Genomic DNA, 14,581 nt, shown 5'->3' with positions numbered 1-14,581 from the left:
ATTTATGAAACGCTTAAAACTATATGGAGAAATTAGTCCCCCCTGGTTTTTTTTCTACTTTAAGCGCCGGAGACATGGAAATTTTGATTTCATCAATTTTTTCAATAATTAATGAATACAACTATTGTTCAACATTGTTTTTGTAAAAGCATGACATTTAAATTAAATACTATTGTATTCAATTTTTTACTTAGATTGCTTAGGTACATTAGGGTGCCACTCAATTATATAGGCTAAAAAAAAAATAATTATGTTTTTGTATTTTATATATGTACGTATTTCAGCATAATTCCTTATCATATCAACTTATAATAAATGATAGTAATAAGAACTAATATGAATACAGCGGTCAGGAAGCTACCGGTTTTTGTTGCTCGTTAACGCTACAGTTACTCCCTCAAAAATATAGAGCACTACTTCTAGCGTTATTGTTTAAACATTTTTTTTTCACAATTTTTTTTTTAAATGTTCTTATTAAATATTGGTAGCTTGTAGTTTCAACTAATTTGACATTTGGTCACTTGACTGGATTTTTGACCATGTGAATTAATTGTGGACTAAACCTGAAAAATTCACTAATACACACATCATTATTAAATATAAATAAATATAACAGTCATCATAATATTTTAATCATCACCAAGGAAAATATTTTTTAACTAGCAACAAAATAAATGAAAATTTCTGCTAAGCCAACTGTAAATTTCCAGCGCACTATAGTATTTTGCCACATAAGGTGTATTGTAGCAATGCTACGTTAATTGCTACAAATAAATCAACGTGCTACTGTAGCAAGCTTCTTCCGATTAGGTTAGGTACTCCCACTGTATGTATACTAACTGAGCTTGTATCTGATGTATAGAGTTCCTAGATATATTACATAATTTGTTTTACAATGAAATTCTTATACAATTTAAATTATGATATAATTTATAAATATCGAGTATATTTTAAATTTTAAATTATTTCTTATCTTAAATCAACATACATTTTAGAATATATTAAGTTCATATTATAAGTATCACATAATTTTTATACCTATTATAAAGTTATATCTATGAGATCAGAGGCTGCGAGTGATTAGTGACTAATGGCATCCATACTTATTTATTAATGTTAAATATTTTTCTATCCACTCATAAATACATAATAAGCGACAATTTTGACAGTTTGTTTAAATTTATCTCTGTCATGTTAGACATTATCTAGAGGTATCATCAGCAAACGTGAATCATTTACCTTTTAATTATGATGCTACTATATTGAGTTAATATAGTATAGTATTAAAAATAGCATAGGGACAACAGATATTTCTTGGGTGACTCCCATATATACTTTTGACATAACGATAATTACTATCTTCTTCTCTTCTATACATAACAAATAAATGTCTGTCTGTCTGTGTGTCCATATTGCCATGGCAACCATTTATATATTATTTTGAAATTTCCGATTGAATTTTTTGTATATAAATGGTTGCCATGGTAATATGTAAGACATATTATTCATATAGAGTTTTTTAATTGGCAACAAAGTGCACGAGATCAGCTATTTTTATATATATAGATAGATTTAACCTCTGGGCAGAAGATGGGCTAATTTAAAAAGGGAGAGGACCAGCGCCGGGAGGTGCTGAAACAAGGATTTTGAGATTCCGATAGAAATTTTTGTTTATAAATGGTTGTCATGGATTTTAAAGCTATTATCATAATAATTATTGGTTGCCATTGGCGTAGCCAGGGGGGGCTGAGGGGGCTAACCTACCCCCCCCCCCTGAAATGTTAAGAAAATTTAAAAATTATTTTAATGGTCTTTGATAGTCGCTCAAAAAGTCTTAAATTATATTTAAAATATTTAAAAATGTACTACCTATACAGTGGCGTGCCCAAGAATTTTAAATGGGGGGACACCATTTTTTTTTTTAAATAAATAAAAGAAAGCAGATAAGTGGAAGTTGCTCTGCTGTACAGTAGGCTACAATTGGATGACTGTAAATTTAAATTCAATGATTTATATCATGTGTGCAAAAAACGGTTTTGAGCAGAGACGGTTTGGCAGCCTAGGATACTGTATATTATATTTATATTGTTGTTATTAATATATATATGTACATTTTTATTAACTACTAAATCATTTTAGAAGCTAATGGTTTTACAATGGTTTTTATTTATTTTTTTATCCTGGATACAAATTATCATATATCATTGAATTCAAGTTTAATACAATCCATTGTACATTGACCCACTTGTAACCTACTATACAGCAGAGTGACATCCACTTACCCGCATTTTAAATTTTAAGTTTGATAAATTTTGTAGAAATTAACTTTAAATATTTATAAAAAAAATTGTGCACATGTATTTTTAATATTTTTCAACTGCTATTGTAAAAATATATTAGGGGCCGTGTATTATATTTTCATGCCTTTTTACCAAATAACAAACAACAAATGTATTGTTACATATTATATAAAAAAAAAATACAATATAAGGAAATTGTTATATGAGAAATCGAGATTATAATCTATTGATTAGTCTTGTAAATCTATTGATATAAATTAATAATTAATAATTAATAAAAAATTAATGACTCTAAACAGCTGTAATAACTAATAAGTGGTTTTCTGTAGGTCGGCAAAAAAAAACAATAGGGGGGGGGGGGTGGATATGACCCCTAACTTCCCCCTCCCTGAGCACGCCACTGTAAATATAAGTATTAACACTTTTCAGCTATCTATCTGTGCAAGTATGTATTTAATGTGTAAAAGTGTAAAAGTTGATCAGCCCCCCTCCTCCCACAACAAAAATCCTGGCTTCGCCACTGGCCATTGGTTTAAAACATATTCATATAGAGTTGGCATTTTTAATGGGCAACAAAGTGCACGGGATCAGCTAGTATAATATAATAAAATCCAATTGTATAGGGCCACACTTTCAGAGGCACTACCTGAACAATTTAAGATTTTTTTCTATTGTTAATAATTGTAAATCAAAGTTGCAACTAAATACTAATAATGAAGATTAATTTATCAAATATTTGTACACTATTTGTATAACATTTGTGCCGATAAAAATTATACTAACTAATAATAAATTTTTTTTATATAATATCTAATTACTCATATAAATACTAAAATATTATAATTCAAATTTCAAATCATAATATCAATTTAATCATACTGATATACATAAACAATCTGACTTAAACATTTGAAGTTCTTACATTATTTAACTGACATTGGTAGGTGTATATTAAGACTTCAATACTATAATGCTGTATAGTTAATTTTTTATATTGTACTTTTTTTTTTATTAAAATAGGTTCCGACTTCAGAGGTCGAGCTAAAAAAAAGAAAGTACAATCAACACAAACTCGAAAGGAACTAGTATAGGTTAATAGCATAGCAGAATAGCCGAATAGCCAATAGTCACATAATATGTAATGAAATAACTACCTATCATGGAGTGCAGTAGAACACATGAAAATATGTTTAGTAAAATGATACACCAGAGAATTATGTAAAATATTTAGGCGTCAGATAATATATAATCTATGTTAGAAGTAAATGTGCTGTATTAGCAATAATGCAAGTAAAAAATTTTTTTTTACTAAAAATAACTTATTACAGATACTGTTGACAGCCAGGGCCTGTTTTAGAATATATTTTTGATTATTTATAACATGAATTATTAGAGTACCTACCTAGTGGCTAGTACCTACTGTCCTACTGTCCTATCAATTATATAAATATCGGCGATTGCCATCGTTTGTCTCAGACTCCATTTCATTTCTACAAACTGTAAGTATGATGTATTAATTGCTTTAATTATTTATTTTTGAAAACACATCAAGCAAGATATTTTTATTGTTGTGTTGCCAGTCGTACAGGTAAATGTTTTATTTGTATTCAATATAATATCATTATTACAAAATCCATAATGTATATAGGCTACAACATAAGCAAAAATAGGGGGCAAAACATGTCATAGAATCTAAGAATTAATCCATAACAATAACTCAATAAATTATGAATGTCAATTACATAGCATTCCATATATAATCATTAGGCATTAAATTAAAAAAATTAGTTGAATTTGTTAAAGTTTAAAAACTCAATTATTAACTTTAAACAGAAATATTTTATTTTAAAAATGGTCAAAAATTACAAGTTTTTTACAGCAATACTTTTTTTTTTAATAGATCCCTTTATTCTTTTAGCGTTGATTGATTGTTGTTTTCTATAACTCTTTATGTATTTTTTGTATTCCTTTTTCCTTAGCCAAGTAGGGTGTTGCACTTTTTTTGTTGTTTCCTTTAATGGTTCTGCAGTTTTATCCACTTTAGCTTTTTCTTCCTTCTCAAGTTGAATTTTTTCAGCTTCTTCATTTTTAGCTTTAACTATAAAAATGTATTACATTATTATTTGATTAAAGAGTTGTATATTATATTTAATATTAATTATATATTTTAAATATCCAAATACCGAATGAATCAACTGAACAGTGGTAAAACATTACTTTTAACATAGGTTTTATGTTAACAAGTTACAATGCATACAATTTACAGTTTGTTTTTATTTAATGTTAATAATATATATATTGGCAAGTAGTCTATGCTAATTAAAATGGTTTATGTGCCAGACTTTTATTTAGAGTGTTGTCATATCAAAATGTCTTAAACTTTTATATAGTTTATTATAATAGAAAGAATACATACCAATGTATTATATTATTATGTACTATTAATCTTTAATAAAAATGAACTGTAAATGGTAGACATAGTAACTTATTGACATAATACGACACATCATTTTTATGAATAACAGATCCTTATTGTTATTGGTTATAAATGAAAAAAATATAAGATAATTATGTATGCAATGGAAGGTGTACAAACACAAAACAAATACATCTTCTATTTTATCCATATTATAATAGTAACAAATTATGTTTTTTGTTACAAAATAATAAGTAGGTACCGGATTTTATGGTAATTATCTGTTAGTACCTTATCACACCTTCCAATTAGCAATAAAAATGTTATTATTTTGTTGAGAAAATAAAATGGATACTTTTCAAACTTATAGTATTTCTATAGAGAAAATTATGATAATGACTTTAGAGGTGTAATAAAATGTGAAATACCTATGAATATATTTTCATTTATACACAAGTAGAGGTACAACAGTACTGCATAATCGAACAACATAAGTATATCATGACGATCTCAATCCTCAAATGCTCTTTTCACATGAATATTTATTTGTGCAAAATAACCCATATGCGATATAATAAAAGAAAATAAATTACCTAAACAAATGTGCTCAATTTCTCCGCCTTCTTTGACTTCTATCTCTCCGGCGTTCACTAGCATGTTTTTCAATCTGTCCAATTCCTTCACACCATATCTGATCCGCTTGATAGCCCTCATCTTCCGGCGCCACTTGCTTCTTATACTCTTGGCCATTGTAATTCGTAGTGGCTATTTTCACGTCCAACGCAGAAGTCTTTTCGGAACGCGAAGCGAAACAAAAAGAAAGACCACGAGTCGACAATCACTAATCAACCGCGGACTAAGATAAAATCGTAGATAATACATAATGGATAGGGAATTCGACTCCAAACCACATGCCAAGAGAGCACAAGGTTGAAACAAAATGGTAACTGGTATACTTGGTTACCTAACTATATAAAATCTTTTATAGGTCTATGATAATACCCAATGATAAAACGTTCAGTGTTACCTGTTGTAGTGTTATTATTGTAATATTGTAATATTATAGTATTTAATGGTCAAATAAAAAATTAATATTTTTTATTTTGATACCACTATGATGGTTTAAACTAGAAGAGATATACATTAGACTAGGGTCTAGGGCTTCTCGGCATTTGACAGGCTTCTCCATATCATATTGTTCATTTGTTCAGTGTTCTATACTTCTATGCCCATGATCCCATATTATACACAATTCAGTAATTGAAGCATGTGAATAGTAAACCATGAGGCGGGCACCCTTCTAATGTGCACACATATTTTTTTTCCATGATTTAATTTTTTCTGTTGAATGTGGTATACTAGTATAATAGTGGCATCGCAAATCACAATTTGGTTGAACTCAATTTATTCCCGTTTTTTTCTCCATATCTGAAAGCCAGAGATCAAACCACAATTTTATGTGGTAGGTTATCGTGAGTCGCGACCATAGACTTATAAATTAATGGACAGCGCATGCCACATTTCCACTTCGCCCTGCCCACAATGCTATAAAAAAAATAGGTGATCATCGGATCATACATATAAGCATATATATAAGTTTGTAGAAGGACTCTACTGTATCACTTTTTCAACATTTTAATTTTTCCAACCAATTTTTTCAAATTTTCCTAATAACTAGATTTTCTAATATTCACTTTTTACAAATTGGAAAAAAATAAACATTGGTTATTAGTGGTTTTTAGAAAAATGTGTATTGGAAAAAATGGAATATGGGCTGCTACCAGTTTTACCACTTGCTAAATTTTCCATTATACATATTTTCCACGGAAACAATAAAAAGTTAACATTACATTTATTACCAAAAATCATTTTATTCAAACTATCCAGTAGCATTATATATACTTGTCTATGTCCAGTAGGCAGTAGCGTCATTACCAGTTTTACTATTGTACACAATTGCCAAAAAAAGCGAAATATTTTGAAAATTTAAGTATGTAAAGAAAATACTAATCAAAGCATTTTGTTAAAGTTTCAAGTTGCAGCGACTAGTACTTTTTAACAATTATAAAAATCCATAACCGTTTAATACTAAATCGTAATTTTACGCGTGAATTTTTGATTTCGACGACTGACGATTTTAAACGCTCGTCGCTTGTAATATTTTAATTCACTTACGCTGGGTTTCTTTTATAATTATTGTAAAATTTATGGACAAACTTTAAATTACATTTTGAATTCATAGCTTTTCAATAAATTTATAACTACAAGTCGCGACCATGTTTCTCACTTCTCAGTATCGTCTCTTGGATCTTTCGGCTTTCCGCCGCTAGCGACGCTATCAAACATTATTAGATAAAGTCATAAAGTAATATTACTCTATGGATATTTTCGAGGTTGAGAAAAATTTTGCTATCCCTAAACGGCTATAGACGAATAACGTATTAACATCAAACTACTCTACTCTCTATATAGAGTAAAAACATTGATAATAAACGTTAAAAATGATAAGAGCATCATTTGACAAGAAACGTACTGTAAACAAACATAATATGCATAAATTAATTCGAAATGGTAAATTGGTAAAAATTACATAAAGCGAGTCCGGTTGCGAATCAATGGAATGGGCTAACTCGGCAATCAATCGTTTTAGTTTCGTGTACATTTGATCGAAACCCGACTACTGCGGTCGAAAAACAAGATCGCCGACCAAATATGAAAAATTCAAGTTTCAACGACTACCGGACTGCTATATAACTATTATTAAATTCTGTGTAACTAATTACCCGCTGTTCAAATAGTGGGACGCATTTCGCCATTTCCATGTAATACTGATAACGGAATCGTGAATAATAATAATAATAATAATAATAATATACGGATAACCAAACAAATGACAAATATGTCAACGATGAGAAAATTGATAAATATATTTTAATATTCTAAAAACGATTTCTACCAATTATTATTACTGCCTATAGACAGAAAATTGGAAAATTATTCCGATGAAAACAATTTCCGTACGGGCATATTTTGATCTGCAAGTAAGTAACACTCAATATAACTTAATATTTATGAATGTTGTCTATCCGTCCTGCGCTGCTGCATAGACGCAATACGTGTTTATATTTTTGTAACTTTAAATGCATTTAAAAACGATTTTGTGCCCATCTATTACATTACTATTAAACCATATTTAACCAGAATGTATTAATTGTATAAATATCCTACAAATTACAATATCTTTAATCTGTACAGACTTAATAACCGGATCTCCTTCTTTGCTATTCAAATTCATGTGTTCATTAGCTAGATTAATGTATAATATACTTTAAAAATATAATATAATAGTCTATGTTGTATGTTAGTTATTGTGTACCTTCCTATCACATTATGAATGTATATTTTTACCGAACATACTGAATCTATAATGTTATAAAACCTTATCATTCTGGAACATAGTTAATTTTTAACATTAAACATAATATTAGTTACCTAAGAACTTATCAAAAGCAAAAATATACAATGTTATACAAACATAACATAACATATCAAAACGTGAACAAATCAATTAGTTACGTTTGTGATCCCCAGGATACAGCGCACAAAAACAGATTTTAGTTTGGGTAGTAGTACCTTACTTTATATCAATAGGTGTAATCATTACCTAGTAGATGTAACAATATTGTTATATTGCATAGGAACAATTAAAGTTGTTCACTTATAATATAAATAGGTTGTACAAACTTTACACTGATTTACAATTCTATTACAAAACTTTAAGAACTGGTATACAGGGTGTCCCGCGAGGATTTACCCATTGCGATATCTCCTGAGATAATAAATATATCATAAATCTGTTTTTTTTTATTAAACTCACAGAGACAAGGACAACATATATTTTATTTTTGGTAAAAAAGTTTTAAAAAAATATTTACTCATCTGAAAGTTGTAACCTTTCAACATATTAATTTCATGATTTTTAATACATTTTTCTAGTTTATAGGTAAAACAGCCAAAACCGGTTTTTGTACGGCCAATGGGTATATCCTCACGGGATACTCTATATATTAGCCCACACATGATAGATTATAAATATTTATTACAGTGAAACTTCCATATTACAATGTCTCATGTAGCTTAAAAAAAAATTGTATTATAGAGAATTTTGTCAGATAGAATTGAATAAATTTGGTTTTCAAAAATATTTCATTATATGGACGTTACGCTGTATTAGAGGGGCTCTTAAAAAAACATTATCTAAGCTACACCAATACTTTACCAATTGCCTCATGCCTGTAATGGGAACTTATAGTTATACCACTTCGTCAAAGTAATGCGTTATTTTATATTTGTGTTGGTATAAATCTTAAACTGATATATTTTACTTATTTCTAGTTAACCTTGTTATGTTTTTATACTTATTGAAACATTTTAATATATTTTTCAGATTTGACTGAAGTTGAGTTGGTGAACTGTTATTATTTTCATAAAGCGCTGAAGCAGTAAGTTCATCACATTAATCATAACAAAAATCTCATCATTGTCATATAATTTTGTCAATTATTTGTTTGAATAATATGAATATGTTGAAAATGTGCACTTAAAAAAATATTCTCATTAGATTTAATTGTAAAATATGTCTTTATTATGATTTTAATAAACAACACAACTACAATGAATAGTTCAGGACAAAGTAACGAATCTGTGAGTAAAGTCTGTGGTGATCTTCTAAGCAGTTCTGCATGGAGTGCTGTTATTCATCAACCAGCACATGATTCTGATTTAGAAGACTTACCTTCAACAGTTGATATGGATGCTATTAAAGATCCTATTCAGACATCTCATAACACTATAACTAACCAAGTTGTAGATTCCTCTGAATCAGAATCAGAATCTGAAACTGAATCTGAAAAAGAAAAATATTGCACTAAAAAATTTGGTTATTCTTCAGTTGATGATGATAACATCGACGACTCGTCAGATACTTCATTTTCATCATATTTACCTTGGTCAAAAAGGAAAGGACTGGACAAACAAAAAAGAACTAAAGATTCGGTAGAATCACATTCACATTCAAGTTCCAGTTCTAGTGATGAATCTAGCTCTTCTTCTAAATCAGCACGTTCTGTGAAGCAACCAATATATGATGGTACTTCTAGTGATGGATCCAAAAAAAAAGAATTTTGGCCGGAAGAACCAAAAAAAACATTTTCTTCGAGTTCAGAACTGGACAAGCTTGAAAACTTAGAACCTGAACATTTACAAGTTATTAATCAAGAAGACTTAGCTGAAATTTTATCTGATGTTCAAAATCAAAGTTTCTCTACTGGATTTGATGATGTTCGACCAAAAAATTTAAGCGACAGCAGTGACTCAAGTGACATAGAAATCAAAGATTGTGTTGTGAATGATGCAATAATACGTTTAAATAATTCTTCTGAAGATGAAAATAAAAAACCAGCTTATTCGTCTAAATTATTAAAAGACTTTGTGGAGAAAACAGAAAGCGTGATACAAAAACCTAATTACAAAACTAATTCACATTCATCAGAAAATAAAACTGTTATTAGTAAACAAAAGGAAAATATTATAAAAAGAGGCAGAGGAAGACCAAAAGGTGCAATTGCGACAAAAAGTGATAAAGGAATTACAAACACACAAAACGTTTTGCCCAAATTGTCAGCTAATTTTAAGCGTGGACCTGGTCGTCCTAAGAAAATGCCCCCTCTTTTAGAACCAAACAGTCCAACAACAAAAAGTTTAGATTATGATCCTCCAAAAGAAATTAAAGTACATAAAAGGAAGAAAAAGAATAAGAAAAAGAAAAAAAAGCGTAAGAAGACATTAAATCCTAAATTTATAGCTGAAATGGAAAATCTGGTTGCTTTGTTTATTCAATGTTTAAATATATCTAAAATCTCAGAAAGTATCAGAGGTAAATCTAGCTCATTGAAGTCAAAACAAAGAGACAGATCTGGTAAAAAAAGGAAAATTGATAAAACAAGTTACAGTGATAATGATATTGATAAAAAAAGAAAAAAAGGATCTCCAGATACTTCAAGAGATTCTGAAACTACTAATGATCAGCGTCTACCATTAAAAAAACGACATTATCATATAACATCATCAACAGGTGCTGGTGTTACATATGTTGAAGATGTGTCTAGGGATGAAAATTCTGGTAGTGAATCCGATAAACAAATTAAAACAGTTAAAATAAAGTCTGAAGTTAAGAAAAAGTCAGGTTTACGAAGTAATTCTGCAATACCAGAAGTTAAAGCAAAAGATAGTGAAAAAAGAGATGAACCTAAACCAAGGAAACCTCCTGCTGGTGTATTTGTTCCCACTGTTGAAATGCCAAGTTTACAACTGAAAAAAAAGGTAGATGAAACCAATGTCAAAAAAGTGAAAATAATTAAACCTGAAAAAGAAAGTCCAATAGGAAAATTAAAGAAAAGAAAAAAATGTATTAACCGAACTGGATTTCCTGTAAAGAAAAAAAAGAAGAAACGTACAGGCCTTATGGTATCTGATGATATATCTATTAAACATAAAAGTATTGAACCACGGCCGAAAAATGAACTAATTGAGATTACTCCAGAAAGGAGAAGTATCCGTGCTGTTGTTCTTAATAAGTTAAAAGATAAAAAGAAAGATGAAAAAGAGGATAGTGATACATCTAGTGTAAGTTTACCTAAGAAAATTAAAACAGACCCTATAATTGAAGTAAAACCTCAGAAGAAGAAGCCCGATAAAAAGCATTCAATACAGTCTTGGAACTATAGGAAGTTAAAGACAAATGTTTATTATGATTTCAAACCAATTTGTACTTATGAAGCACAATCATGTAATTGTGTAGTACCAACTGAAGGTAAAGGTTGTACAGATGATTGTATAAATAGAATGATATTTGCTGAATGTTCGCCTGAACTTTGTCCGTGTAAAGAAAAATGTTCTAATCAACGTCTACAAACGCAACAATGGGCTCCTGGCTTAGTTAAATTTATGACTGAAGAAAAAGGTTGGGGAATTAAAACTACAGAAGAGGTAAAAAGTGGTGAATTATTATTAGAGTATGTCGGTGAAGTAGTAAGTGAACAAACATTTAAAGATAGAATGACCTCTATCTATAAAAATGATGTACACCATTATTGCTTAAAACTAGATGGAGGATCAGTTATTGATGGCCATAGAATGGGTGGTGAAGCAAGATTTGTAAACCATTCTTGTGAGCCTAATTGTGAAATGCAGAAATGGAGTGTGAATGGATTATTTAGAATGGCATTGTTTGCTCTTCGTAAAATACAACATGATGAAGAATTATGCTACGACTATAATTTTTCCTTATTTAATCCAGATGAAGGCCAATTATGCAAATGTAAGTCTCTGAAATGTAGAGGTGTAATTGGAGGAAAAACTCAAAGAATTACCATAAGATCTCCCAGTGTTTCAAACCATCTACCAACTAATAGAAATCGTTCAAGAAAAGCTGCTCCTAATACTAATACTTCACCTAAAAAGTCTTTATCTATTGTTAGTATACAACAAAAACTTGTATCAAACGCACCTATCGTAATCAGTAAAGAAGATAAAGAATTAATATCTTTGCATAAAATATGTTTGTATAGAAACCTTATGAAAATAGAAAAAATAAGGAAAAAACGAAGAGGAAAAGATAATAAACCAAAACAAACGGAAGTATTTAGAGCACAAATGAATGCCCTAACTAATAGTTGTTCAGTACGAACCAGAAGACTAGCAACTGCTCAAAATGATCCTGAAATGGAAAAAAAGGCTAAGTTGGCCACAATATTTAAACAACTTTTTGATATAATATGTAATGCTAAAGAAGAGACAGGTGAAATACTAGCTACACCATTTATAACATTACCATCTAAACGTAGAGTTCCAAATTACTATCAAAAAATATCAGAACCTATTGATTTAACAACGATTGCTAATAATATTGAAGTAGGTGTTTATGATACTGTAATTGCATTTGATTCAGATATTTTGAAATTGCTTACAAACAATATGAAATATTATGGGCGAACTTCAGATTTAGGTGTAATATCCACTCGCTTACGTAAAATTTATAATTTGGCCAAAATAGAATTTGTACCAAAAATTGAAAGCATTTTAGAAAAACCTATTCCAGAAGCTTTTATAGCAGAAAAAAATAATCCTGGAGGTGATCAAGATGATGTGGTGCGGTGTATTTGTGGGTTACATGAAGAAGAAGGTTTGATGATTCAATGTGAACGTTGTTTGGTATGGCAACACTGTGATTGTATTAAAGCTGATCCTGGAAAAGTAGAATATTACTTATGTGAACGTTGTGATCGTCGAGAAGTTGACTATGAAATACAATTACCTACACCACCGAGCTATGCTGAACCCTCTGAAATTCATTATTTAACATTAATGAGAGAAGATTTACAAATTCGAGTGAATGATACAGTTTATGTACTTAGAGATATTACAAATCCTGAAAGTGGTAAATCACATTCTTATAAAACTATAAAAAATTTCAAGTACTCGGATTGTGATATATTTAGAGTAGAGCGATTGTGGAAAAATGAAACTGGTGAGCGTTTTTCTTTTGGACATCATTATCTTAGACCACATGAAACATACCATGAACCGACACGAAAATTTTACCCTAATGAGGTTGTCAGAGTCCCTATCTATGAAAAAATTTCATTAGATCTTATTATGGGTAGGTGTTGGGTTCTTGATCCTTCTACATACAGCAAGGGTTATCCAATTGGCTCTGAACATAAACATCTATACATATGTGAGTACAGAGTAGACAAATGTGCACGGATGTTTGCAAAAATGAATAAGTCAAAAAATCCTCCAATTTGTACCAAAAGTTATGCTTTTGAAAAGTATGATAAAAAACTAAAACTAGCAAGAACATTTGCTCCTCATGGACTTATGGTAAAAGTGTCCAATAGTTCTACAACCCCTCGACCACGACATATAGAAACTATTCAAACTTCAAAAAAATTATCGAAAGCTCAATTTTCAATAAAAAAACAAAGGTTGGATACGCTTTTAACAAAATTGCTGTCCAATTTGCCAGGAGATGAAAAAGTTGATATTACATATTTACTTGAACCTGGTAGAAGACATAGAAAAAAACCTTCATTCTTAGAATTATAATAATAATTAAGTATTATTTTACTGTTATTATAATATTTTGGAAATGTGTGTCATAATAAATAAAGTGAATTTTAATTTTAAGTTCACAATTTTTTTTGTAAATAATTAAATTAAATTTATCTTGAGCACTCTTTACATTTGTGTAATTTTATTTGTATAACTACTTAATTTACTATGTATTTTTTATATTTAATTAATACTCTATAAAATCAAAATGAACTGCAAAATGTGATGTATTGTTTGAAATTAATTGTTATATTCTTATTTTATATACCATAAAATACCTTAGTTATAGCTGAGTAAATACCATTTGTAAAACAATATTTTTAATGTGTTCTTAATTGTTATTGTTTTTTTTATATTTATTATTAATTTAAATTTATAAGTATAATTTTCAAAGTATTTTCTTATTTAAAAACAATTTTGCATTTTAAGTTTAATAAGACAGAATTTAAAAATTGTATATTAAATATTTTAACTGTTAATACACGTGTATGCTCATGTATTGAAACATATTTATGCATTTTATTAATTTTATTATATTTAAAATAGCTCTAATACAAGATTTAATTATTATTACTCAATGAGATTAGGTGTACATTTCACTCCAGCCCATTATATAAAAAATCAAAATATTATAAAATACTAACTTTGAAATATGAGCCAGTATGAAATGTTGTTGATGCTTTATCAGTGC

At 29.1% G+C, this 14,581-nt stretch overlaps 2 protein-coding genes across 4 annotated transcripts; one reads left to right on the top strand and one right to left on the bottom strand.

The window, feature by feature from the left end:
- The first annotated feature begins 3,238 nt into the window (after positions 1-3,238).
- On the top strand, positions 3,239-13,953 carry LOC100165448 (histone-lysine N-methyltransferase ASH1L). Of its 3 annotated transcripts, none has more exons than XM_016803736.2 (2): positions 3,239-3,799; positions 9,164-13,953. In XM_016803736.2, the coding sequence occupies exon 2, from the start codon at positions 9,364-9,366 to the stop codon at positions 13,882-13,884; it is 4,521 nt and encodes a 1,506-aa protein (XP_016659225.1). In that variant the 5' UTR covers positions 3,239-3,799; positions 9,164-9,363; the 3' UTR covers positions 13,885-13,953. The 3 variants fall into 3 exon arrangements, with proteins under 3 accessions (XP_016659225.1, XP_029344328.1, XP_008182238.1); XM_029488468.1 differs by lacking the exon at positions 3,239-3,799 and adding an exon at positions 3,871-3,888; XM_008184016.3 differs by lacking the exon at positions 3,239-3,799 and adding an exon at positions 6,810-7,757.
- Positions 4,120-5,507, bottom strand: LOC100168147 (UPF0446 protein C12orf31 homolog-like). The gene is made up of 2 exons (NM_001162808.2): positions 5,310-5,507; positions 4,120-4,398 (listed from the first exon to the last, which is right to left on the bottom strand). The coding sequence occupies exons 1-2, from the start codon at positions 5,464-5,466 to the stop codon at positions 4,163-4,165; spliced, it is 393 nt and encodes a 130-aa protein (NP_001156280.1). The 5' UTR covers positions 5,467-5,507; the 3' UTR covers positions 4,120-4,162.
- Positions 13,954-14,581: the final 628 nt, after the last annotated feature.

This window comes from Acyrthosiphon pisum, chromosome A1 (assembly GCF_005508785.2).
Source record: "Acyrthosiphon pisum isolate AL4f chromosome A1, pea_aphid_22Mar2018_4r6ur, whole genome shotgun sequence".
NCBI classification, from domain to species: Eukaryota; Metazoa; Arthropoda; class Insecta; order Hemiptera; family Aphididae; genus Acyrthosiphon; species Acyrthosiphon pisum.
The sequence above is the reverse complement of the archived record's forward strand: the minus strand, read 5'-3'. Positions and strand labels throughout refer to the sequence as shown.